This window comes from Hylobates moloch, unplaced genomic scaffold (assembly GCF_009828535.3).
Source record: "Hylobates moloch isolate HMO894 unplaced genomic scaffold, HMol_V3 SCAFFOLD_19, whole genome shotgun sequence".
In the NCBI taxonomy this organism is placed as follows: domain Eukaryota; kingdom Metazoa; phylum Chordata; class Mammalia; order Primates; family Hylobatidae; genus Hylobates; species Hylobates moloch.
Genome location: NW_026652294.1, coordinates 6511047 through 6538624, shown reverse-complemented (window position 1 = coordinate 6538624; position 27578 = coordinate 6511047). Strand labels below are relative to the sequence as shown.

General features: G+C 48.0%; 3 protein-coding genes across 6 annotated transcripts in view; 2 read left to right on the top strand and 1 right to left on the bottom strand.

Annotated features, from left to right (window-relative positions):
• The window catches only part of KIAA1671 (KIAA1671 ortholog), a 247451-nt gene extending 241932 nt beyond the window's left edge, over positions 1 to 5519 (top strand). For all 4 annotated transcript variants that reach the window (XM_032139557.2, XM_032139558.2, XM_058431683.1 and 1 more), the window contains one exon: positions 1135 to 5519. The gene's annotated coding sequence lies outside the window, so the exon portion shown is untranslated. The remainder of the gene's footprint in view (positions 1 to 1134) is intronic.
• CRYBB2 (crystallin beta B2) overlaps positions 1 to 27578 on the bottom strand; it is a 679427-nt gene that overhangs the window by 642705 nt on the left and 9144 nt on the right. The gene's annotated exons all lie outside the window — the stretch shown is intronic.
• On the top strand, positions 8572 to 16193 carry CRYBB3 (crystallin beta B3). Its single transcript, XM_032139575.2, has 6 exons — positions 8572 to 8623; positions 10146 to 10240; positions 11438 to 11556; positions 12543 to 12675; positions 13997 to 14139; positions 15880 to 16193. Exons 2-6 carry the CDS (start codon positions 10166 to 10168, stop codon positions 16043 to 16045), a joined length of 636 nt encoding a protein of 211 aa, XP_031995466.1. The 5' UTR covers positions 8572 to 8623; positions 10146 to 10165; the 3' UTR covers positions 16046 to 16193.

Sequence of the window (27578 nt, the reverse complement as noted above, 5' to 3'; positions counted from 1 at the left end):
AAGTAGCTGGAATTACAGGTGCCTGCCACCATGCCCAGCTGATTTTTATATTTTTTGTTGAGTTGGAGTTTCACCATGTTGGACAGGCTGGTCTCGAACTCCTGACCTCAGGTGATCCATTCGCCTTGGGCTCCCAAAGTGCTGGGATTATAGGTGTGAGCCACTGCGCCCAGCCAGAAATGGTTACAATTTTTATAGGGGGAATGTTTCATATACAACCTATGTAGTTAAAAATGAATTTGAAAAAATACACATTAAAAATTACGATTAGATAGGCCCTGGTGTAAGTTGCAAATGATTGAACATCATGGACTTCAGTTTCCTCATCTGTAAAATGGGTTAGCAGTGTCCACACCACCGAGCTGTCCTCAGGGCTCACTGAGAATGCACCTGTGGTGCTTGACCGAGCGCTGCCTGTTTCTCCTCAGTATAGGAGCTCATGGTACGTGCACCATCAAAGTCAGCATTGATGTGTTGAGCACAAGAGACTCACCATCCCTTATCCACAAAGCCAAATTCCAGAAAGCCCTGCAAAACCAAAGCTTTTTCCTAACTCAGTGGTGAAACCTGACCTGAGTAAATATAATTCTACTTTGACTCTATTTTCCCCACTTTAGATGAATGTTCATAATACACTGCAGGAATATTATCTGCTTGATTATGGTGGTGTTACATATGTATATATATACATATATGTGTATATATTACATGATTATATATGTATGATGCACGTGTGTGTATGTATAATAAATTCTAAAAATTATAAATTCCCAAATAAAACTATGCTCAAGGGATTTGGATAAGGGATCGGGACCTGTGTTTATTTTGTGTTTGGTGCAGTACATGTAATATCTCATTTAAGCCTCCAGCAACCCCTTTGAGGAAACTGAGGCTCAGAATTGAGACTGGAACCCTGACCTGACCCTAAATTTCATGTTGGTTTCACTGTATTCCATGCCTGCCACCCTCCTCACCTCCCCTTAACCCCTAACACAAAAAATCTCCTTTGTGACCTTAGGCTTCTAGGGGTGACTTTATTGGAGAATATCAGGTGAGATTTTAAGGACTGAGGGTAGAGAGAAATGGAGCCAAATGTTCCCACTGCTGACACCAGGACTGTCCCTTCCTCTCCAGGCAGGGAACACTGCCACGTCTACGTAACAGAAGCCTTAACCATCAGAACCTGCAGACGAGGCCGAGCTGCTGCCATTTCTTCCTGCACAATGCTTACGTGCCTGGGCCCTTCCCATTGGATTGAGAATGCTATCCAGTGCCCCTGTCCTCGCCAGGCTCTCTCTGGATCCAGACGGGAAGACCCAACCTCCAGGAGCACTCGCTCATCTCCCCAGACAGCACTTCAGGCTGGGAAAGGAGCCAGGCTGCCCAGAAATGTCCATGTGGGTGGTTTTGCTTTTTATGTAAAAATTTGCATTTCTACCTATTTTAGACACCTTCATCAGCTCCAAGAACATCAGCGTGATGCTGGAATTGTCTCCCCAGGTTCTGAAAAACACCTGAATTTGTGAAAGCACCTCCTCACCCGACCCCAGGGCAGGTCTTTTTTTGGAAGGACATTTCCAAGGGAGATCAAACTGTTCATTTCCTGCTGTAGTCTCGGTGCAGGGTATTACCGCTGGGTTGAGGTTTTTTATTCTTTTTTTTGGTGAGTTCCTCCTTCCCCTCGAGGAATCAGCAGTTCCAATTTTTAAACATACTCTCCCTGATTATGTGTATTTCTCTTTCTAGTGGGGCTGTGTGCATCGTTGGCCTATGTTATTGTATGTCATTTTTGTTTGCTTTAGAAGGTGATAAAGCAATAATTCAGCTAATTTTCTTTGAAACTTGATAGTTATGTATGTGTTTACGTTAAAGGACAGGAGGAAAGATGTGGGAATAATTTGTTCTGAAGTATCCAGTCACCTCAGGTTATCTTATCCCTATCCAAGCTGTTTAGAAGTTATAATTGTCACTCTTGTATTTATTTCCATGGCTTCTTTTCATTTGAGCTCTGGTTTCGGTAGGGTGACCTTTGCCCCTTGGCCTTAAGGGTTCATAAACTGCAGCCCAAGTGGTGGTGCCTTTGCCACTGAATCATCAGACCTGCCCTAGGAATCTTTTTCTCCAGAGTCTTCTTTGAACATGACCTGGGCTGGGCTGCTGGCATGGAGGAGTTGGTCCAAACTGGCCTCAGAACAGATGCGTGAATGAAGGGTACTTTGTGCTTTTGCTCACCTCATTTTCCCCCATCTTTCTCGATGAATCCATTATTTGCAAATGCTGTCAAAACATGCTTCCCTTCTCCCTGGCTACCTCTCAGGAGTTCATTTGTCTCTCTATCTCAGCTTCCTCCCTCATCTTCTTTTACCCCTCTTCACTGTCTTAGTGGGTGGATGGGCGTGGATCGAAGTCCTGTTTCTTTAGGTTAGGATAAACACCTGGGCCCTGGTGAGGCAGTTGCTGTTCAGCACCAGGGACAGCAACTGCAGGGCTGTGAGGCAGGAGCCCACCTTGTGTCCTGTTCAATGAGCTTTGGTTACTGATGAGCAATTGCCAGACCATGTCACCCACCCAGCCTTTTACACCTGGGAGCCTCATGCATCTGAGTTTGGGAGTTTGGCCCTGCTGATGATAGTTTGTTTTCTCTTCATTCCCTGAATTAGTCATCAGTTCTCTGTGGCCATTTGGGGATTCATACCTGCAACTGCTTCAGTTGAATTCTTTTTTAAAGATCCAGTTTATGTTTTATAATAATTTTGATCTTATGGCTTTCAAAGTCAATAGGATCCCCTTTAAAAATACCCTGCTAGTGTTTTGTTTTGTTTTGTTTTGTTTTTTTGAGACAAGGTCTTACTCTGTTGCTCAAGCTGGAGTGGAGTGGCACGATCATAGCTCACTGCAGCCTCTAACACCTAGGCCCAAGTGATTCTCTCACCTCAGCCTCCCAAGTAGCTGGGACTACAGGTGTATGCTACCATGACCAGCTAATTTTTAAATATTTTTGTAGAGACAAGGGTCTTACCATGTTGCCCAGGCTGGTCTCAAACTTCTGGGCTCAAGCAATTCTCCCCGCTCAGCCTCCCGAAGTGCTTGGATTACAGATGTGAGCCACCGCACCTGGCCTAAAACACATTCCTAGTCTTTTGATCCTGACTTCTTATCTTGGCTGCTGTCTGTCTTTCCTTCAGGTGGAAAGGACCCCTTGGTACCATCTCAAGCAGTAGGAAAGGACCTGCTCTTACGTATATTGATGGTCCTCATGCAAAACTCTCAATTCTTAATTAGTCATGTCTCAGCTCAAGGATATCAGACAGGAATGAAACACACTTGAAAATGAGATTGACCTGGAGATTTTTTTTTCCGTAATCTCTCATACCTTAATTGGAAAAATAATGAATTTAATTCTATGTTAATTAGGATATACGAAGTTCATGCTCCTTGAAAGTGACTAGGGCAAGCCCTGAAGATCTTCCTCATCCCCTTTTATTTTTCTATAACCTTGTCTCCTCCAGCACCACAGGGCAGACAGACAATCACAGTGGGTCAAGAGCAACCCTCTTTCATGCGGGCTCCGCCATGACCTCTGAGTCCTGCTTATGATCAGTGCGATGAAGTTAGAAGTAACTGATGATTGGGAGCCTTTGCAGATAGCTGGGCAAATGGATGATTTACTTAGCCCCATTCTAAATGGAGTGAGCTCTCTTTGAGGCTAAGCAAGGGGGCGTTGTATGCTAGTTTCTAGACTTTGCCTGGAGACCCCTTTGGAAATCCGTCGTCTTCTTTTTAAACTCACTTAATACGCCTTAATCATCTGTGTGCAATGGAGTCATCCGCTCCTCATCTAACCCTCCTCCCCTGGGGCTTTGGCTGTCCTCAATGAGAGTTTCATGCAGAATGGAAAATCCTCTATATGTACAATCTCTCTCTCTCCCTCATTTCTCTTCCTCCTCACCTCCACCACCCCTTTGCACATCAGCATTTTGACAGCTGGTCTTTTGAGAAGCCTGTATCTTTTTCCTCTTCAGTGGATACCCTTCTTCATGGTCCTTTGCCTAATGAAACAGAGGCCTTTGGCCTTTGAAAATCCATGACAAGGCCTCAGAAATCAGTATTGTGGAGGATTACTCCATGCCACCAGAGAAACTCTGGTGAAAGAGAAACCTCGTGGTCTTTAGGATGTTGGGATTTTGAGTGAACCTGACCTGATAGCCTCAGGATTCAGGGAAAGGACAATCAGATGGCGGTGTTTTCCAGGGAGACGAGCCAAATCACGTGGTTTCAGACAATTGTGTTTGCCTTTGTGCCTCCCTGGAAGGGAGGCCAACTTAAGGGTATCACCAAGAAGCCAGAAGAGAAATAGGCATGAGCCTGCGGTTTTAAACTTTACAGGCTGGGTGAGGGATTTAGAAAGACCCTTAGCATGATTTTCCTAAAAGAGACCTCAGCTGCTCTGACCTGGTGCTGACAGCTGCTTTGTCGATCTATGCTTTAAATTTTTTCTTTATAATATGCCCCCAGATGGCTCCTGGAACTAGTCATAATTGCAAACTATAAAAATCCCTCCTCCCCAGTGTAGATATTTAAACCAGAATAAGTGATGGGGAGACATTCTGTGGTCTCTGAATGTGCCTTCCCCCTCACCGTGTGTTAAAACACAAAAGCCGAAGGGATAGTAGGACCCACTCCATATCTGAAGAGGATCTGCTTTGGGCTTGGTCCCCTTAGCAAGTGGGGAACCCTTGCTGTGTGCTGAGAGGCTGCTAGGACTCACCCAGTTGGAATGTCTGGGCAGGCTCAGGAAGTTTAGAGCCACATAGAAAGCTGGTAGGCATGAATGTGCCAGGTCTTTGCCAGCCTGCGTCTCCTTTTGCACCCCCCAATCCAGAGTTTTCTTTCTTTTGACTAAATTGGCTCCTGCAGGGGGAAGGGCAGAAAGCTAGGCCCTCTGCTCTGGAAAGTCGGCCTGAGGTTTCTGGCAAGTTAACCCTTAAAATCGACACCCCTCAGCCCACCCTCCCCTTTGGCCTTCCCAGAGTCTCCTTCAGTGGTTGCTGTCACACCTGTGCCATAACATCATCTTCCATGACTTGGACGGGCACTTCCTTGACAATCCCTGTTGGCATCACACCGGCTACAAATTACGCTGTTTTCTAGAGAATTTGAACTTTTTTTTTTCTTTTCTTGAGACACGGTCTTGCTCTGTTGGCCAGGCTGGAATGCAGTGGCACAATCATAGCTCACTCCAGCCTCCAACTCCTGGGCTCAAGCAATCCTCCCATCTCCACCTCCAGAGTAGCCTAGATGACAGGCGCACACCACCATGCCCAGCTGATTTTTTAAATCTGTTTTGTAGAAACAGGATCTCGCTATATTGCCCAAGCTAGTCTTAAACTTGGTCTCAAGCGATCCTACTGCCTCAGCCTCCCAAAGTGCTGGGATTACAGGCCTGAGCCACCATGCCCAGCTGAATTTGAGCTTTTTAATAATCTCATTCCACATAGCCTTATAGATCCTGTAAATAGGGGGGGTCACAAAGGTAATATATTGTGTTATGGAAGATAATTTTGTACTGTGCTGTTTCCTAAATCATACCAATATCCTAAAGTCATGCACTTCCCAGATGATTGTGATCCTCAGAATGCTTTGTAAGATGGGGTGGGGTGTGGAAATAGATATATATACACACACACACAGAGAGACACACACACACGCAAGTATAGTATATATTTTCCTAACCTTTCTTCTGGGTCCTTCCTCAGATCTTTGAGTCATGATAGAACAGGAGCTTGAGTTCTTTGTGTAGGAAAGTTAAGCTTCCTGCCTGCGGTGTTCTTGCAATTGCCTTAGGAATTCACAAGCTCTAGGAGTTCTGAACGGAAGGCAGACGAGAGGCACTTTATCCAATCCCAGAAAGAATCTCTAACTGTGTGACTGAGAAGTCATCTAGAAAAACTTATATTTTTAATGTAAAAACAAATGGGGCTTACCAGACCTCACAGAGTATTGGACGTCTACAAGTGCTTTTATATTTTGTAACTGTAAAGAAGTTTCATATGCACAGAAGAGCAGTTGGAAATCTGGTCGACTGCAATAAAACAAGATGACCTTTGCATGTACAAAGATGTTGCATTCAGACTATGAAAATAGCAAATAAAGCTTTGGTGCAAGTTGCATTGGAGAAGTCGGTGCGTCCATGTGTGAATGAATAGAGTCTCCCATGTATGCAGGCCCTGACTGGGGCTGGCTGAGTCAGTCTGTCCTGTGCTGAGCTGTGGGCCAGCCAGTGAGAGGGCAGAGCTGGGGTCCTGGGAGAGGCTGTCCATGCAGAATGGGAGGCCATGGAAACAAGGCAGGATTTCCATTCAGACTGACAAGGGGTTGAGTCCTCCTTCTGCCACCTCCTGGCTGTGGGATTTCTTTTAAGCATTGGTTCTCCTTAGCTATACAGTGGGAGTGGTGATCGGGACATTCGCAGATAAGAGTTTAAGGTGGTGGTTCTCAACTGGGTGGATTGTACCCTCCAGAGCATGTCTGGTAATGAAAGGAGGCGTTACTGGTTATCACAAGGAGGAGAGAAGATGCTGCAGGAAGTGAGTAGAGGCCAGGGATGCTGCTCAGCATCCTACAATGCACAGGACAGCTCCCACCCTGACCCCACCACAAAGAATGACCCAACCCCAAATGGCAGTAATGTCAAGGTTGAAAAGTCTAGACTGGGGAGATGTGGTACATCAAAGTGCTGAGCACGCAGTAGGTCTGCAAGATCCTGAAAGATGTGATGGGAGGGGGGGCCACGGCTTCCCCACCTCTGCCTTCCTCCTTCTATCCCAGCTGGCAGCAACTACTTCCCAACTCAGGGGGTCCAAACTGACTGCTTTCTGTGACCTTCAGCAGGAAGTGGCCCTTTGGCTTGAACTGTCCAGAGTAGGCAGGATGCTGGGAATCAAAGTCAAAAATAACAGATACTGTGCGCAGTGCTTTGCTTGCATGACCTTCCAAAATGGCCCAAGTAGAAGGTTCCCCATTTATGGTGAGGAGACAGTAGCTCTGAGACCTTCAGGAACTTGTCCAAGGTCACACGGATCTGCCTGACTCAGAGTCCAGCTGTCATCCACAGCATCTCACCACCATCTCCCTCTAAGGGGTACAGGGTAACTGGGTTTTTGTTTGTTTTTTGAGACGGAGTCTTGCTCTGTTGCCCAGGCTGGAGTGCAGTGGCACGATCTCGGCTCACTGCAAGCTCCACCTCCTGGGTTCACACCATTGTCCTGCCTCAGCCTGCCGTGTAGCTGGGACTACAGGTGCCCGCCACCACGCCTGGCTAATTTTTTGTGTTTTTAGTAGAGACGGGATTTCACTGTGTTAGCCAGGATGGTCTCAATCTCTTGACTTCGTGATCCACCCACCTCGGCCTCCCAAAGTGTTGGGATTACAGGTGTGAGCCACCACGCCCGGCCTGTAACTGGGTTTTATGCTGACTTGAGAATTTTAGCCAAAAACAAATACCAACAACAACAAAAGAAAACCTTGTCAACTCACTCCTTTGCTCCAGTATAATTTTATTCATAAAATAATCACTTATTAGATACTGATTACAGGCAAAATTATACTTTGTTAGACACTTAAAAAATTCCTGGAAGCTGGCTGCAGTGGCACATGCCTATAGTTCCAGTTACTCAGGACACTGAGGAGAAAGGATTGCTTGAGCCCAGGAGTTTGAGTCCAGCCTGGGCAATGTAGCAAGGTCCTACCTCTAAAAAAAAAAAATTAAAATACCTGGATCTACCTTTTCTTTGGTCATAAATAAGTTGACTGTGATGGTCACTTTTATTTCTATTGAGGCTAAGAGCCCAGGCCCTGGAGTAGGCCAGCCCCTTCTCTCTGCTGTGTGATTCTGAGTAAATGAGTTCACCTCTCTGAACTCAGTTTCTCCATGTATAAAATGGAATCAGAATTCCTCCCCTAAGGATGGCTGGGTGAGAATTCCATACAATGCTTGTGAAGCTGGAACAATGCCTTGCATGTAGTAGGTGTTCAGTAAATGGTAGCTGTTATTTGTGCGTGTCTTCTACATGAAGAAAGTCAGTCTGTCAGTTCTGTGACAGCATCCTATGGAAACAGTTGGGTGGATTTGCGCCCAAGTTGGAGAGTATGGTTCGGGTGATCTGACTTAAAATTTAGGCCACATGGCACATGGAAAGTGGAGAGTGTCTGGGGTCCCCCACTTTAAGAAGTAGAATTTTTCCAAAGGTTGCATGTGACTCAATAGGAAAGGTGACCCCAAGAAACCAAAGAAAGGGAGTTGGTGGTTGTGGGGAGACACCGGAGAGCTGCACACCGTGCCCCTTGCCTGGCACTGCTGGGCTCCCCACAAAGCCAGTGAGGTCCATCTGCCCCCAGGAAGTCATCAGAGGCTGTGGCTGAGGAGACAGGCACTGGGGGCCTCCGTGGACCCGCTATTGGAGTGAAGTGGCCTGGATGGAATTGGGTGGACAGGGTGCCGCCTCAGCAGGCTGGGATGTGCTGGGCTGTCAGAAAGTTCTCATAAATAGCATGCCCCTTGCGAAGGCTGGTGAGTCTGCAGACGGCCGTGGCTCCTCTGTTCTTCCCGAGGCTACAGCAACAGGTTCATTCTGGGATGGGTTGGGGGTGGGGAGGCAAAAGCCACCCTGCCAGGCCCGGACCTTCGGTGGTCTCTGTGGGACGTGCATGGCTGACTGCCTGCAAAAAAAAAAAAAAAAAAACAGGGCCTCCCTGAAGGGTCAGATCCTAGTGAGAGGACCCTGACAGCCCAGCTGGGGGTGGAACGAGGGACCGTTGTCTGCAGTGGCCACGGTCCAAGCCCCTGGACATGTGCTTAGGGCAGGGGACCTTCCAAAACAGCCCCTCTGAGGGAGGGGAGTGGGCACACATGGTACCTGCCAAGTCCCCCGAGAGTCCTCGGTGAGCTGGACCAAGCCCTGTTTCCTACTGTGGCTAGGACAGACAGAACTGACAGCCCGCAGGCTGTGCATGGTTAGGCCTGCATCCAAAGTATGTGGGCTGTGCAGCTGTGCATGCTGGGGTGGCCGTGCTGGGAGCCGTGGGTGGGTAACAGTTGGATGTGGGGTGTAGATGCAGGTGCCTTGTGTACCACTGTGGATGTCTGAAATGGGCAGGGGTGTGCGTGTGTGTGTGTGTGTGAGGAGAGAGAGAGAGAGAGAGAGAGAGAGAGAGAGAGAGAGGGAGAGAAAAGCTGTCCTGTGAGCCCATGGGTGAAATATGACTGATAGTGACCACAGAAACTTTTGCGAGTGTGTGCACCTATGTGTGTGTGCTGACAAACAGAACAGTCCTGTGTGTGTCCATGGGTGCAACAATGATGAGAATCCTTCCATGTGACTGCGGCAGGGGCCTGTAATGCGTGTCACTGTCCCTGTAGCAGTGAAGGAGAACTGTCGGTGTCTGGGTCTTGAAGCGGCTGGTACACAGTCGTGTTCAATAAATGCTTAAGGAATGAGTAACCGAACGCAGGGAAACTGACCTGGAGCAGGTGTCCAACGACCTGGTCTTACAAGCCCTTTCTCTAGAGGTCTGTCTGTCCACCTCCCAACGTATGGGGTCTCCTGTCCCTCCTGGTCACCCAGCCCAGAGCCTGGCACTGTGTAGGTGCTCATGGAATCTTTGCTGAATAAAGTAACCAGTGAACAAAAGAGTTCCTGGAGTACGGAGGTGGGAGAGACCCCTGTAGAGGAAACTCCCTGAAGCCCACCCTTTAGCCAGGGTCTGGGGGTGGGACATCTGCAGAGAGCTCTGAGAAACCTGGGTTTCGGGGAGCATCTGGATCAGGGGAAAAGGGCACGGGCTTTGGAGCCAGGCCCGACCCAGGCCACTTCCTCACTATGTGCTTGAGGAAGTGGCCTCGCTTTGCTGAGCCTCAGAGTTCCCCTCTGTACAATGGGGCTCCTGATCCCACTGTCTCAGTCCACGTGGCCCATGGCAGGTGTTCAATGGATGATTGCTGAATGACTGAATGACCGAATGTCGATCATAAGTTATGGCCATGCCCCATGGGCAGCAAGGCTCTGTAGCTCATCCTGGACTCCAGTCACATCAACACCTGCCTTCTCCTGGGTGAATCCAGTGACCCATTTTCCTTTGGTTTGAAGCCAGAGGTGTTCCTGGGGAGATGGCGGAACAGCACGGAGCACCTGAACAGGCTGCAGCTGGCAAGAGCCATGGAGGCCTTGGGGACAGCTACAAGGTACTGGGCAGGGAGGGGGTCAGAGGGCTGCTCCTGGGCCTCAGGGTCATCTTCCCAGCCAAGCAGCACCTCTGCAGAAAGGAAGAGCCATCCTTCCAACCACCCGAGCCAAGACAAAATGCTCCGGGTGGGTCCTCTCACTGCCACCCTCCTGTTAGAAACTTGCTTCATGACTTTGCTGCATCTTCCCTCATCTGCAAAACAGAAATGGTCACCCACATCCTGCCTGCACCAATGGATCAGAAAGGCCCGGGAGTTTCTGGAAACATGGCTCTGAGCTCTGACTCTCCTGTCTGACCTCAGCCTGGTGTCTTGCCTGTGCTGGAAAAGGGCACAGGTTTTGGAGGCTCTCTGGGCCTCAACAGCCCCATCTTTGAAATGGGGATGGTGCCCAGACATCGTGCCAGAGTTGGTGTAAAGGCTAGACACGAGTGAAGCCAGCTAGCAGAGGGAGGCACGCTAGGAATCTGAGAGAAGGTTTGAATGTGTTGGCTCTGCCCTTTCCAAACCATCTCCGGCATCTTTTTGGGAAACTATTCCAGACAGAGTCTAAGGATGGGTTGAATCCCAGTGCCTCCTCTTAACTTGCTGTGCAGCCCGAGGCAAGTATCTTACCCTTTCTGAGCTTCTTTGATCCCTTCTGTAAAAAAATGACTAGAACAGATGTTCTCTGGGGATCTTCTACAAAGTCAGTTTGTGTTTCCAGGTGGGCGAGAGAGGCAAAACCTTGGTCTGCCTTTGCAGCCCCTCTCTTCCTAGGCTTGGGGCAGGCAGAGGTCTTCCCAGAGACTGCAAACAGGTGTTTCATTTTTTAAAGGGGGAAATTTCATATTAAGGAAAATACAGATTTCTGACCTCTCTTGAAAAAATTGGAACTGGGACCTCATTCCCTCATTGCCAGAAGTAGCTTCATTTCCCCATCGACCTCTCCTGGGTTATTTCAGTCCGCTGGACTCCCCACCTGGCTCCTGCCGGACATCAGAGTTGCAATCCCTAGTTTAACTGGTCTCATTGAAGTTCCTGCAGGCTTTTCCCTCCATGACCATTAGAGGGCAGTGCAGGCCCGCCTCGGTGCCGGCTCCAGGCTGGAGAGATGCAGAAAGCAGACGGTACCTCCCTCTAATGCCCCAAGGAGGGGCAGAGGCTGGAAGCCCGGAGCCCAGCAGAGGTGGGATATTGAGGACGTTGCTCTTCTAGGTGATCGTGTACGAACTAGAGAACTTCCAAGGCAAACGCTGCGAGCTCTCGGCCGAGTGCCCCAGCCTGACCGACAGCCTGCTGGAGAAGGTGGGCTCCATCCAAGTGGAGTCCGGGCCGTGAGTACCTAGACCCCCAGTCCCTCGCCACAGCCCTGAGCCTTCTGGGAGCGTGGAGGCCCACGCTCTAGAAGATCTAGAGTCTGAGCTCTAGATCTGTTGTGGGGCTTTTGACAACTCCCCTGCCTGCTCTGGCCTCATTTTCCGCATCTGTAAAATGAGAGTTGAAGAATTCTCTAGAATCCTAGATGTCTGCAGAAAATCCCAGGATACCTGAGGTTGGAAGAAGAACAGCAAGGTCAACCTAGCACCTAACTCAGTGACTGGAACATGGGATTTAATATTTATAATTTTAATGATAATTGTAACACCTAAAATGTAACATGCATTATGTCATTGAATCCTCATCACCCTGCGAGAGAGGTGTCATTCTTATCCCCACTTTATAGATAGAGAAACTGAGGCCAAAGTGCGTAAGTGTCCCATCCATGTCCACAAGGCAGGCAGGTATCCCAGCTGGGCCCTGAATTCCCGCCTTTGGATTGCAAGTCCAGGCTCTGGCACTAACCATCTGGGTGATCTTCGGCAAGTTGCTTCACACACCAGGCCTCTGTTTTCTCATCTGTTGAATGGGGATAACAATGGTACATACTTCAGAGAGGGTTTTTATGAAAATGAATGGAATGATGCAAATAAATACATATTAATAACAATACAGTACAAAGAAGAAGAAAAGGAAGAGGAAGAAGTCGCTGTCACCTATGGAATACTTATTGTGTGCCGGGCATTGTGCTAAAGACTTTTCTGAGTACCTTGCACAGAGGCTAGATTCTCAATAACATTCCCTAGGATGGTTTTCTGGCCCAGAGTCTCAGTTCTCAGTGTGTCCTAGCAGCTCCTTTAATTACAGGTCCAGGAATTAGCAGTAGGGTTGGAGGGAGGGTACAAGGTTCAAGGTCAGCAGCTCTTGGACCCTTCTCTCACTAAACTTGAATCCTTCCTCAGCTGCAGCAAAGGTGACCCAGCCAAGCCTCTTCCTCCCTCAGGTGGCTGGCGTTTGAGTCCAGGGCCTTCCGCGGGGAGCAGTTTGTTCTGGAGAAGGGTGATTATCCTCGCTGGGATGCCTGGTCCAACAGCCGTAATAGTGACAGCCTTCTGTCCCTCCGGCCTCTGAATATTGTGAGTGTGGTTCCTGCCCAATTCTGGGCATTCCTGGAAGCAGGGTGCACCGAGAGCTGGTCAGGCAGCTCATTGCACAAGCTGGGCTGAGGGCTTGGCCCATATGGACCTGGCCTGGGAAGGGCCCTCATATTTCTGAGTTGAACAATTGTGTGGGACAAGAAGTGGGATATTGAAGGGATATTGGGTTGGGGGTTGAGACACCAGGACTCACATCTTGAATTAAACCAGCATAGCACTGGGACTTTTCTTTGTAACCCTACTAAAACGATGAGCCACATGGCCCAGTCTCAAATCAGTATTGTTATCAAAGAAATGCAGTCCAGGAAATAACTTCAGAAAGTAACTTCAAAATACTTTAAGTTCTCCACTTGTGTTTTTCTAGCACCTGAAAGGGACACAGTCCACAGTGACACTTTTTATTTATTTGTTTATTTATTTATTTTTCGAGACAGACTCCTGCTCTGTCACCCACGCTGGAGTGCAGTCTTTCTCTCTCCCTCTCTCTTTTTAAACATTTTTATTTGTGTATTTTTATTTCATTTTGAGTTGCAGTCTCGCTCTGTCACCCAGGCTGGAGTGCAGTGGCATGATCTCTGCTCATGTGATTCATGTGGTTCAAGTGATTCTCCTGCCTCAGCCTCCTGAGTAGCTGGGACTGAAGGCGCATGCCACCATGCCTGGCTAATTTTTGTATTTTTAGTAGAGGTGGCGTTTCGCCATGTTGGCCAAGCTGGTCTTGAACTCCTGGCCTCAAGTGATCTGCCTGCCTCGGCCTCCCAAAGTACTGGGATTACAGGCCTGAGCCACCGTGCCCGGCCCACAGTGACACTTTAAACATCACCCTTCTCCCTCCCCTGCTTCGCTTACACCCAGCAGCTGCTCCAGCCCCTTCTCTTTGTCACATAACTGAGTCCTCCTTAGAGGGCAGTGGAAGAGGGGAAACTGGGAAGATGAAACTGGCATCTGGTTAGGAAAGAGGGAAAGCTCATATGTTGATACTTTTGATCTCTGTCCACCTTCTCCAGGCCTCAGTTTCTCTATCATTTAAATGACGGGATTGAACAAGATCTGGAAATTCCTTTTCAGTTTTATAATCTACGATTCTAGGTTCCTAAATCAACCAGCTTTGGAGGAATCTCCCCGTCCCTCCTAGTGAATTTGGGGGTGGAGGCATCTCCTGAGGCCCTTCCCTCCTGCAGCGGGTTTGGGGGTGGGTGTTATTTTGTGGTGACTTGTTGATTCTTTCCGGCATCTGGAGCCTCCTTGACCTCTGTTCTGGATATGGGAGCAGCCGCTCACCCCATGATATTGCCCTCAGGATAGTCCAGATCACAAACTGCATCTGTTTGAGAACCCAGCTTTCAGTGGCCGCAAGATGGAGATAGTGGATGATGACGTGCCCAGCCTGTGGGCTCATGGCTTCCGGGACCGTGTGGCGAGTGTCCGTGCCATCAACGGGACGTAAGGGACCCAACCCTCACCCTTGCCCCATCTTCTGGTCAGCCATACCTCTGGCTCCAAACAGAATCAGTGCCGATAGTTTACTACTTTCTTTCTTTCTTTCTTTCTTTCTTTATTTATTTATTTATTTATTTATTTATTTATTTATTTTTGAGACGGAGTCTTGCTCTGTCGCCCAGGCTAGAGTGCAGTGGCACGATCTCAGCTCACTGCAAGCTCCGCCTCCCAGGTTCACGCCATTCTCCTGCCTTAGCCTCCCATGTAGCTGGGACTACAGGCGCTTGCCACCACGCCCGGCTAATTTTTTGTATTTTTAGTAGAGACGGGGTTTCACCGTGTTATCCAGGATGGTCTCAATCTGACCTCATGATCTGCCCGCCTCGGCCTCCCAAAGCGCTGGGATTACAGGTGTGAGCCATGGCGCCCAGCCATCAGTGCCCATAATTTCTTGCATGATTCATATTTCCTGCACTCCTGTACTGTTGAGATTTCTAGGCAGCCTTGACTTAAAACTAGTAAAATCTGTTCTCTCCACCTGTTCCCATCTGAGTCCTTCCTCCTTTTTTAAACATCCCCACACTCTTGAACTGATTTTTGAAATGTTCTTCCCCCTCACAATTCTTGTTCTTCTTACCAAGGGGCCCAGGATGTATGCAGTTATTGAGATATGACACAAGTTGTACAGAGGAGAGCAGGCTTATCACCTCCCTCTTTCTAGGCTTAATATCACCATTGATGCAGTCTTAGGATCACCTGCTTTTTGTAGGTGGTTACATCTCACTTGTGGGCTTGTAATCTGGGGTTGGGCCTTGAGAGGTGCCACCTATCCCTGATAATAATTTACTCAACAATTTTTTTACTGAACATCTGCTATATGCTGGTGTGCAGATACAGAGAACAACAAGAATGGCACATCCTCTGCCCTCAAAGAAATTGCGTAGTCTGGGGCCGGGCACAGTGGCTGACGCCTGTAATCCCAGCACTTTGGGAGGCTGAAGCTGGCGGATCACCTGAAGTCAGGAGTTCATGACCAGCCTGACCACCATGGAGAAACCCTGTCTCTACTAAAAATACAAAATTAGCCGGACATGGTGGCGCATGCCTGTAATCTCAGCTACTCAAGAGGCTGAGGCAGGAGAATCGCTTGAACCTGGGAGGTGGAGGTTGTGGTGAGCCGAGATCACGCCACTGCACTCCAGCCTGGGCAACAAGAGCGAAACTCCATCTAAAAAAAAAAAAAAAAAAAAAAATACATAGTCTGATGGAGAGACAGACAAAGTAACAGGTATTCACAACGTATTATGATCAGGATTGGGACTGGGATGCACAAGGGGCTCTGGGAGTCCCAGTGAGGTACTCGATTCAGCCTGCAGGAGTCTGGAGACATCTAAATTGAGCTGTAAAGGATGCAAGTGGAAAAAAGGGGGAAGGAGAAGCATGAGGTGTGCAAGAGTGTTCCAGGCAGAAGGAATCATGCGTACAAAGGCCCCCCAACACAGCAGGTTCTGGGAAAGTAGAATAAGAGAGGCCATGGTGTCGAGTGTGAATGGGATGTTGAGAGATAAGGCTAGAGATGCTTTGTGAAGGGTCCCATGAGCAGGGTAAGGAGTTTGGATTCATCCCGAGGGCTCTGGGGAGCTAAAGAGGAATGTAGGCAGGCAGAGTGCATGGTCAGATGCTGGCTGGAGGCAGGGTGACTGGAAGCAGACCGTCCACATCTCGACCTTGGTCTCCCGGCAGGTGGGTTGGCTATGAGTTCCCCGGCTACCGTGGGCGCCAGTACGTGTTTGAGCGGGGCGAGTACCGCCACTGGAATGAGTGGGACGCCAGCCAGCCACAGCTGCAGTCTGTGCGCCGCATCCGCGACCAGAAGTGGCACAAGCGGGGCTGCTTCCCCAGCAGCTGAAAGGCACCCAGACTTCAAGGACCCAGACCCACCCTGGGGGGGCTGCAAGGGCAAGAAGAGGAGGCTCCAGGGTTGGGGCGAGGGCCGACCTGTCCACCCTTCCCTGGAATCTGCTCAATAAAGCCTGGGGTTGGTCCCCCACCTGCCATGTTCCTCAGCATCACTTCCTGAGGGAGCCAGGCCTGGGGCAGGACCTGTGGGAGAGGCTCGCTGAAGGAGGCTGGGGCTTGAGCGTTCTGAGACTCCCAGGAAGGGGCTGGGAACTTTGCCCATATCCTAGGCTCTAATCCTTTCAGGCAGAACCATGTGCCCCTACTGCCCTGATCTTGTGTTTGTCTGCTGCTGCATGTTTCCATCTGAATGTCTGTCAGTCTAGCCATCCACTCACCCATCCATCCATCCACGCACCCAACCACCCACCCATTCATCCACCCATTCACCCACAGATGTGCCCATCCATTCATCTACTCACCCATTCATCCATCCATCCACCCACCCACCCATCTACCCATTCATTCATCCAACCATCTACCTACCACCCATTCATCCATCCATGCATCCATCCATCCATCCATTCATCCACCCACTTACCCATCCATCCATTCATTCTTCCTTCCATCTTCCTATATTTCTTCTTTCCATTAATTCATCCATTTTTCCTTCCACTCACCCATCTTTCTATCAATCCTTTTATCCACTTATCCGTCAATTTTTCTTTCAATCTACTTGTCCATCAATGTGTCCATCTGATCTTCCTTCCTTCCTTCCTTCCCTCCTTCCTTCCATTCATCTATCCATTATTTCCCCTTCCACCTCTCTGTGGGTCAGTCTCTGTTGTCATTAATGTATTCAGCAAATGCCATGCCCTGTTCCAGGCCTAAGGACAGGGCACAATGTCCTACCCTCCAGGTTCTCACCTTCTGTGGGAGAGACAGAAAGTAAATAAACAGGTCGATGAGGGCTATAATGTTGGGAGGCGGTAAATACCAAGAAAAATAAAGCTGGATAAAAATATGGAAGTGATGGGGGTGGTGGCCAGGGAACTCTGTGCAGAGGAGCCGAGTCCTCAGTGAACCACCAGAACATTCCAGGCAGAGAAATAACAGGTGCAAAGGCCCTAGGCAGGAGTGTGCTGGCCTAATGGGAAACAGCCAGGGGGCCAGCAGGTCTGGAATGGAGTAAAAGACTGGGGGTAGGGTTCAGAGGGAACAGGGTCAGGTCATTTAGGGCTTTGCAGACCATAGTGGACTTTGCTTGTTCTCTGAGGGAGGTGGGAGCCATGGTCTGCATCGGGGTTTATAGGATCACTCTGGCTAGGGTGCAGATAATACACTTTAGTGGCCAAGGAGGGATACAGAGAGACCAGTTGGGAGGCTACTGCAGAGAGCCTGGCGAGCTGTGTTGGTGCGGTCCACCTGAGCCTCTCTCTCTCATGCCTCAGTATCTCTGTCCCCTTGCCCAGAGGCCTTCTGCAGCCTCAGCTGGGGTACTGAGTGCCCATCCCACCTCCCCCCACGGACCACTGCTCTGGGCCCCCGTGGCTTCATCTGGGCAGCGGGAGTTGCTGAAGAGCTGAACAGAGACACTGGGGCAGTGCCAGGCATAAATGAGGCCTTTATTTATTTATTTATTTATTTATTTTGAGACAGAGTCTCGCTCTGTTGCCCAGGCAGTGGCACCATCTTGGCTCACTGCAACCTCCACTTCCTGGGCTCAAGCAATTCTCCTGCCTCAGTGTCCCAAGTAGCTAGGACTACAGGTGCGCAGCACCACGCCCGGCTAATTTTTGTGTTTTTAGAAGAGACGGGGTTTCACCATGTTGGTCAGGCTGGTCTCGAACTCCTGACCTCAGGTGACCCACCCACTTCGGCCCTGCAAAGTGCTGGGATTATAGGCGTGAGCCACCATGCTCAGCCATAACTGAGTCTCTTCTGCCTGCAGGTAGGAAGGGGAGGGGCCTCCTCTCTGATAGCCAGCTGACAACGGACTTCCTGCAGGCAGGCCCTGGGACCACTCCTCACCCGTCTCACCTCCACGAGCCAACTCTGCATCATTTCCCTGACTTTGTTCCCCTTTTGTGCCCGGAGCCTGTCTCAGCCACCTGCAGCCTCCCATTGGGTGATGCAGCTGGTGTGTGGGAGGCCTATGGGGGCCTCAGGAAGGCGTTCGAAAGGATACAGTAATTTTCAATTACTTTAACTTGCATATTTTACAAACAAGGTGAGAAATCACCTTGACTTTTTCCGAGTGTGTGAGAGACCTGGGCTGGGCATCAGGATCAGATGGGGCAGGGGTGGCCCAGCAATGAGACAGATGGAAGGCAGGGGCTTGACATCCCCAGTGCGGAGATACAGCACCCCTATTGCCCACCCCTTTCTCCCCGCTGGACCCACCCCCTCCTCCCTTTCACAAGGAGAGGCCTTATCATGCTTTATTCTTTTTTTTATCTTTTGAGATGTGGTCTTGCTTTGTCGCCCAGGCTGGAGTGCAGTGGCGTGATCATAGCTCACTGCAGCCTTGAACTCCTCGTCTCAAGCAATCCTCTTGCCTCAGCCTCCCAAAGCACTGGGATTGCAGGCGCACACCACCATGCCCAGCTAATTTTTAAAATGTACTTTTTGTGGAGATGAGGGTCTTGCTGTATTGCCCAGGCTTGTCTCAAACTCCTGGCCTCAAGCGATCTTCCTGCCTCAGCCTCCCAAAGTGTTGGGATTATAGACATGAACCAGGTGCCATCCAGTCTGTTTTTTTTTTTTTTTTTTTTTTTTAAGCAGAGTCTCACTCTGTCACCCAGGCTGGAGTGCAATGGCTCGATCTTGGCTCATGGCAACCTCTGCCTCCCAGGTTAAAGCAATTCTCCTGCCTCAGTCTCCTGAGTAGCTGGTATTACAGGCATGTGCCACCACACCAGGATAATCTTTGTATTTTTAGTAGAGAGGGGGTTTTATAATGTTGGCCAGGCTGGTCTCAACTCCTGACCTCATGATCCATCCATCTCGGCCTCCCAAAGTGCTGGGATTACAGGCGTGAGCCACCGCGCCCGGCCTGTCATGCTTTATAAATCAGCGCTTACATTATCTCATTGAACCCTAAGAATGCCATTGGGAGGTAGGTGTGGTTATTAATTCTATTTAACAGATGAAGAAACAGGCTCAGGAAGGCAACATCACCTTCCTAGAGCCACACAGATAAGAAGTGGTAGAACTGAGACCTGAATCCATTCCTGAGTGCCATACACTCTGACGTATCCATCAAGGACAGGAAGTCACCAGGGAGATAGAGATGAAAGTAACATCAGCAGTTGCAGCAGAAACAACGGTAATAATAGCTGCCACTGTAGAGCTGCTGCTAAACCCCAAGCACATTATTGAGTGCTCTAGAGTTTCATCTCGACTCTACAGACAGGCAATAGTGATCCTCATATGCAAGGAGAGAAACTGAGGCCCAGAGAGCTGAAGCAAATTGCCCCAAGTGCCACAGCTCTTAAGTGATGGGACCAGGACTCATATTCAGGTCAGTCTCCAAAGCCCGTTTCTCTATATCCATCAGCTGTTGATGCTGTGGTCGGCCAACCTAATGCCACTGCTGGTGTGGGCAGTGACTTCATTTATTGAGCATCTACTATAGTCTAGGCACCAGGCCACAAGCTGTCCATGCCTGATCTCAGTTAACACCAACAGGCCCCTTGACTGGCTCCTGGGTAACAGGAAGGCTTACAGGGAGGCTGGCTCAAGTGTGAGTCAGTGTGCCCACTCACCGTGTCCACTCCCAGGCCAAACGCAGCCCCGGGATCTGGAGTTGGGTTGATTCCAGAGGTGGGGTTCAGCTGCACTGCCGGATTCATGGCAGCCCTAGGCAGTCACTGATGTCCAAGGGACTCCATCCAAAGCCTCACACCCATAATAACCATCTGTGTCAGGAAGCTCTTGTTCTTTGCAAGTACTCCCATACGTTGTCCTCTCCAGTCTTCAGCTCCAAGAGGCTCAGAGCGGGGAAGCCAACTGCTGAGGTCACACAGCCAGGGAGGGGCAGAACTGGGATTTGACCCCAGGCCCGTCTAACTTCAAAAGGCTGCTCTTAGCCCCAACCTAGACTCAATTTTTTTTTTTTTTTTTTTTTTTTTTTTTTTGAGATGGAGTCTTGCTCTGTCACCCAGGCTGGAGCACAGTGGCGCAATCTCAGCTCACTGCAACCTCTGCCTCTATGGTTCATGCGATTCTCCTGCCTCAGTCTCCTGAGTAGCTGGGACTACAGGCGCGCTCCACCACACTCTGCTAATTTTTTTAGTAGAGATGGGGTTTCATTATGTTGGCCAGGTTGGTCTCGAACTCCTGATCTCATCATCCACCCACCTCAGCATCCCAAATTGCTAGGATTACAGGCATGAGTCACTGCTCCCGGCCTTCAAATTTTATCTTCTACGGGGCAGAACCCGAGAGTGACAGTGAAGCAAGAATATCACTCAGTTACAAGAGAGCGAGGTTTAGCGCCAAGAGATCATTTCACCAGCTTCATTGAGAGGCAGTATTGCTCAGTGATTGCAGGCAGTAGAGTCAAGTGATAGGAGGCAGAGTGACTGAGTTAGGCCCTTGATTTACACCACCTGGTTTCCTCTCTCCTGGCTCCACCACTCACTGTGTGCCTTTGGGCAAGTCACTTAACCTCTCTGTGCTTCTGTTGCCTCATCTGTAACATGGAGATAATAATGCTATCTATCTCATAAGGTTGTTGCTGGTAGTAACCTGAGTTTACTTTGCAGAAAGCGTTTAGAACAATGAGTAAAACCAAGGACGTGCAATGTGAGTGTTCATCATCCTCTTCTCTTGATCATTTTTTTGATGACAAGAAAGAGGGCAACAGACAGGCTTCCAGAGCTCCATTCCAGACACAAGATGCTGAAGACATGCTCCTTAGTTGTATGGAGCAGAGAGACTTTGCAGTTACTCAATAATGGGGGTTTATTCTAAAGACATCTGTAGAAACAGGGAAATTAGAAAACTAGGCTACATGGCCACACTCAGAGAATCCAAGTGAAAGCCCTACAAAGAGGGTTCATGGCAGGGGCAGGGGGCCAGGACCCAGACAATGAACAGACATCATGGAGAGAGAAACTGGAGCCTGAGAGCTCTTGGGAGCTGGACAGCTGGCTTTGTGGTCACCGCCCCCAGGAATCCACCATTAGGGGGCCTCAGCAAATGCATCCCCAAGTCTCGGCTCTCTTGGGAGGACCTTCTGGCCATTTCCTGTTGCCAGCTTCCTCTTTCCCTTGCCTTTCCACTGGACATCTTTGATCTGCTGTCTGTATTGTAAAAGATGCTGGCTGTGCTTTTCCTACTCTGCAGACCTTACAATGTTGCTGTGTGAGGGCCACTTCCACCAGCCAGCATCCGCATGTCTATGTGCATGGAAACTCTCTCTTGTGCCTGGAGAGGTGGGAGGCAGCTATAATCTTGGGGGAATGAATACCTACTAGGAGCAACCTTCATACAATGACTAACAGGAGCTGGGGTATCAATTCCCCAGCTCCCCAGCGCTCAGGTGAGAACTTTACCAAGCATTCTTCACCATTTTGGAAGTTAATATCACCCATGGCAATGCTACATAAGTGTATGAAAATGTCTAATGCATATTAAGTTTAATATTAACTTCCTGTCTAAATGTATGCATTATAAATAGGAGTAATTGCCTAACTGCTTTCTTACATCATCTGCTTGAAGCCTTTACATACCAAAATACATATTGTTATACATTCTATCCTTATTATTCTTTTATAATACAGTTAGAGTTAGGACATTTTATTATTAATTTATTTTGAAAGCATGCATGTAGATGGGTTACATTATCAATTTTATTTCAAGAGAGTAAAAGGGCTGTTACAAAAAATTGTCATAAGAAGGGAGTGTTGTTTCTGATAGCTATGAGAGCACCTTTTGATGATCTCAGAGCCTCCTTCCAGCTCTGACTCTTTTGTATCTAAAAGTTAAATATTGTTTGTCCAAGGGGAACACCAAGACCTATTCTCCTCATGGGAGCAAGAAGATGAAGTGGAGAGGAAGGTTTGAGTCCTTTCTCTCTATGTATCTGTCAGGCTATGCTGTGGTAACAAACAGCCCCCCAATTCTTGGTGGTTGAAAACAACGAAACATTTCTCACTCATGAAAGATGTCTAGTGCTGGTCAGCAGGGGGCTCTTTTCTACAGAGTCACTCAGGGACCCAGGCTGGTGTAGGCTCTGCCATTTTGCAATGTTGCCATCTCAGGACAGCAGAAGAGAAGAGAGCACTGGAAAGTGTGGCTCCTGTAAGAAGATGATTTCACCTGGAAATTACACCAGTCATGTTTGTTCAGAATCCACTGACCAGAATGAGTCACATGACACCCCCTAATTTTAAGAAGACCCAGTGGTAACCTGCTCACTAATACACCCTGAATTGCCTGCCTGCCTTTTTCTGGCTTGCTTCCCCACTTCCTACTTCCTGCTGCTCTCTGGGATCACTTTCCAAATAAATTATATGCACCTGAACTTGTTGTCTTAGAGTCTACTTCTGGTAGAGCCCAAATGAAGACACCCCTGCTCTTTATCATTAATTAATTCAGCCAGTCAATACATATTTTCTGAGCACCTACTATGTGCTAGATCCTATGTAGGCACTGGGGGCATGAAGATGACTGAGCCATGGCTCAGCTCTCCACGACCTAGCTCATTGGCTAGATGAGCAAACTACCCAGGTCACATCAAAAGCAAAGATCAGCCAGGTGCTGTGGCCCATGACTGAAACTCTAGTACTTTGGAAGGCCAAGGCAGAAAAATTGCTTGAGGCTTGGAGTTCACGACCTACCTAGACAACATAGTAAGACCCTATCCCTAAAAAATTTTTTTAATTAGCTGTGCACAGATGTGTATACCTGTAGTCTGAGCTACTCAGGAGGCTGAGACAGGAGGATCACTTGAGCCCAGCAGTTGGAGCCTGCATTGAGCTGTGATAGCACCACCGTGCTCCAGCCTGGGCAGCAGAGCAAGACCCTACCTCAAATTTTTAAAAAGGCAAAGCATTTTGAGATCATAGGAACCTATGGGCTGTAAGTTGCACCAAGGTGGGGACCCTATCTGTATCACTCCCCACTGAGTTCATAGTTGACACATTTGCTGGAAGTAGAAATGAATAATGAATTAGTAGAAAGAAACAGGCAGGTTGCTGACAGTCTCTGTCTTGGCACCTACTTTGAGTGAGGGAGTGAAAAGAAATAAAAAGTCTTTTAAAACATTGCCATCTGCACAGATGTAATAATAATGAATAGCATAAAAGCTATAGTTACTGAGCGTTTTCTATAATATTTGTAAGAGCTACTGAGGGCTTCACATGATTGGCTCATTTAGAAAGGGTATAATTACAAATATTGTAATGTCCATGGGCCAAAATATTTAATTCTTCGCAAGTGTGAAGGAGAAGGAAACAGGTAAGAGAAGAGAAGTAGGCTAGGCTGAAGGTTTTGGAGTCTACAAATCCTGATCTTTGAGTTCAAATCCCAGCTCTACCACTTCGTAGCTGTGAGCCTTTGGGCAAGAAAGTCTCCTCTCTGAGCCTCACTTTGCTTATCTGTAAAAATAGGAATAATAATCAAACATCTCCCTAGCATGTTTTACCACTTCTATCAGCCAGTGAAAACCCTGACTGCTTACTCAATGAGAATAATAGGTTGGTGCAAAAGTAATTGTGGTTTTTGCCATCAAAAGTAATGCCAAAACCCGTGATTACTTTTGCACCAACCTAATACATGGTGCAGGGACCAAGTATTGGGAACAGGCCCCCCAAAATCTGGCCATAAACTGGCCCCAAAACTGGCCATAAACAAAATCTCTGCAGCACTGTGACATGTTTGTGATGGCCATGATGCCCACGCTGGAAGTTTGTGGGTTTACCGGAATGAGGGCAAGGAACATCTGGCCTGCCCAGGGCAGAAAATCACTTAAAGGCATTCTTAAACCACAAACAATAGCATGAGCGATCTGTGCCTTAAGGATATGCTCCTGCTGCAGATAACTAGCCAGACCCATCCCTTTATTTCAGCCCATCCCTTTGTTTCCCATAAGGAATACTTTTAGCTAATCTACAATCTATAGAAACAATGCTTATCACTGGCTTGCTGTTAATAAATATGTGGGTAAATCTCTGTTTGAGGCTGTCAGCTCTGAAGGCTATGAGACCCCTGATTTCCCATTCCACACCTCTGTATTTCTGTGTGTGTGTCTTTAATTCCTCTAGCGCCGCTAGGTTAGGGTCTCCCCGACCGAGCTGGTCTTGGCGCCAAGGACTTCATTTCTGATGGGGAAATTGAGGCCTGGAAGAGAAAAACTTCACTAAATTCCCAGAGCTCTGTAGGAAGCTTTATAGTTTAAAAGTTAAGAGCATTTATCTTGAAGTCAGTCCAGTCTGATGTAAGTTCAAGCACTGGTCCTACCACTTCCTGGCTGTGTGACCTCAAACAGGTTACTTAAGCTCTATGAGCCTTGGCTTCCTAATCTGTATTAGGGGACATTAATAATACCTACTTCAAAGATGATTGTGAGGATTGAATTAATGAAACCAGACAGTTTCAGGGCTTAATCCATAAAGCCTAGTCCTACTACTCACTGGCCGTGCAAATTTGGGCAAGTGGCTTAGTCTCTCTGAGCCTCAATTTTCTCTCTTATAAAATGGAATGATCAATAAATACAATACTTACATCTTGAGTTTGTTGGGAGGATTAAAAAAAGATGAGTATGGACAATGCCTGACTCATGTCAAGCTCTCATACTATCGAAATGTTAGGAATTCTTTCTTATTTATAAGGACACAGCCAGGTCTTGAATCCATTCATTTATTCAACACATATTAACTGAGATCTATTATGGGCTGACCTGTGTCCATAAAAGATATTCCAAAGTCCTAACCCCCACTACCTCAAAATGTGACCTTCTATTTGGAAATAGGGTCTTTACAGAAGGAATCAATTTAAAATGAAGTCATCAGGGTGAAGTTACCTAATGAAGTCACCTAAGCCAACATGACTGGCATCCTTATAAAAGCAGAAATTTAGACATAGAATCAGCCATGCACTAAGGGAAGATGATGTGAAGATACAGGGAGAAGACAGTCACCTGATCAAAGTGATGCAACTCCCATCCAAGGAACACCAACAATTACCGGCAAACACAAAGGGCTGGGAGAGACAAGGAAGGACCCTCACCTAGAACCCCTGGGGCAGGCATGGCCCTGCTGACAGCTTGATGTCAGACTTGCAGCCTCCAGAATTACACAACAATAAACTTCTGGGTTTTTTTTTTTTTTTTTTTGGACACTTTTGTGGTAAAATACTGCAAAACATAAAATTAACCGTTTTAACCATTTTTCAGAGTACAGTTCAGTGGCATTGTTATGGGACCATCACCACTATCCATCCCCAGCTTTTTCATCATCCCAAACAGAAACTCTGTACCCATTAAGCAATAACTCCCCATTCCCCACTCCTCCCAGCCCCTGGTAACCTCTATTCTACTTCCAGTCTCCATGAATTTGCCTACCCTAGGTAACTTACGTAAGTGGAATCATACAATATTTGTCCTTTTGTGTCTGGTTTATTTCACTTTGCGTAACATTTTCAAACCTCATCATGTTGGAGTCAGAATTTCCTTTCTTTTTAAGGCTGAATAATATTCCATTGTATGGATAGACCACATAGTGTTTATCCATTCATCCGTTGATGGATATTTGGGTGGTTTCCATCTTTCGGCTATTGTGAATAATGCTGCTATGAACATGGGTGTGTAAATATCTCTTCAATTCCCTGCTTTCAATTCTTTGGGGCACGTGTGCAGAAGTGGAATGGCTGGCTCATATGGTAATTCTATGTTGGATTTTTTTTTTTTTTTTGAGACAGCCACACTGTTTTCCATAGTGGCAACACCATTTTACTTTCCCAATTTCTGTTGTTTTTAAGCCGCTCAGTTTGTGACACTTTATTACAGCAGCTCTGGGATTTATTTTATTTTATTTATTTATTTTCTTTGAGACAGAGTTTTGCTCTTGTTGCCCAGGTTGGAGTGCAATGCCATGATCTCAGCTCACTGCATCCTCTGCCTCACGGGTTCAAGCGATTCTCCTGCCTCAGCCTCCCGAATAGCTGGGATTACAGGCATGCGCCACCATGCCCGGCTAATTTTGTATTTTTAGTAGAGATAGGGTTTCTCCATGTTGCTCAGGCTGGTCTCGAACTCCTGACCTCAGGTGATCTGCCCAGCTCGGCCTCCCAAGGTGCTGGGATTACAGGCGTTAGCCACTGTGCCTGGCCAGCCCTGGGATTTTAAAACAAGTACCTACTATGCGTCAGGCACTGGGCTCTGGAGATACCATGGTAAACCAGGGGGACTACTTCTTTGCTTTTGTGGTGCTTATCTTCTCACTGGAAAGACAGAAAATGAATGAGTAACAGAATGTTGGGTGGTGATGAGTGCTACAAAAGGAACAGCCCAGCTAAGGGGGCTGGGGCATGTGCGCGTAGTGTGTGTGCATGTGTGTTCATGCATATGTGCATTAAGAAAACGAGAGACGGGAAAGCAGGTGTACTTGACCCAATCTCCAAGCCTCGGATTGGATCAAGACACAGCCTGGGCTGCAAGGAAGGTGTGTGCACTAAAGAAATGTGAGTAAAGGCCCGGAGCAGTGGCTCACGCCTGTAATCCCAGCACTTTGGGAGGCCAAGGCAGGCAGATCACGAGGTCAGGAGATTGAGACCATCCTGGCTAACACAGTGAAACCCTGTCTCTGCTAAAAATACAAAAAATTAGCCGGGCATGTTGGCGGGTGCCTGTAGTCCCAGCTACTCAGGAGGCTGAGGCAGGAGAATGGCGTGAACCCGGGAGGCAGAGCTTGCAGTGAGCCGAGATCGTGTCACTGCACTCCAGCCTGGGTGACAGAGCGAGACTCCGTCTCAAAAAAAAAAAAAAAAGAAAAGAAACGTGAGTAAAGGCTGGGCACCCATGTGGCACTGATGGGGCCAGTGGTAGGGATCTAAGAGCACCTCACTCTAGGACAGTGGTTAAGAAACAGGCCGGGTGCGGTGGCTCATGCCTGGAATCCCAGCACTTTAGGAGGCCAAGGCGGATGGATTGCCTGAGCTCAAGAGTTCGAGACCACCCTGGGCAACATGTGGAAACCCTATCTCTAATAAAATACACACAAAAAAAATTTAGCTGGACCTGGTGGCGCACACCTGTAGTCCCAGCTACTAGGGAGGCTGAGGCAGGAGAATCGCTTGAACCTGGGAGGCAGAGGTTGCAGTGAGCCGAGATCACACCACTGCACTCCAGCCTGGGTGACAGAGCGAGATTCCATCTCAAAAGAAAGAAAGAAGAAAGAAAGAAAGAAGAAGCAAGCAAGCAAGCAAGAAAGGAGAAAGAAAGAAAGAGAGAAAGAAAGAAAGAGAAGAAGAAAGAAAGGAAGAAAGAAAGAAAAGAAAGAAAGAAAGAAGGAAAGAAAGAAAAAGAAAGAAGAAAG

Excerpts from the sequence above, each read along its gene's own strand:
- CRYBB3 (XM_032139575.2), top strand. The coding sequence starts at position 10,166 with ATGGCGGAACAGCACGGAGCACCTGAACAGGCTGCAGCTGGCAAGAGC. Across the intron at positions 11,557-12,542 it reads ATCCAAGTGGAGTCCGGGCC|GTGGCTGGCGTTTGAGTCCA; the intron begins GTGAGTACCTAG and ends TTCCTCCCTCAG. Across the intron at positions 12,676-13,996 it reads CCCTCCGGCCTCTGAATATT|GATAGTCCAGATCACAAACT; the intron begins GTGAGTGTGGTT and ends TATTGCCCTCAG.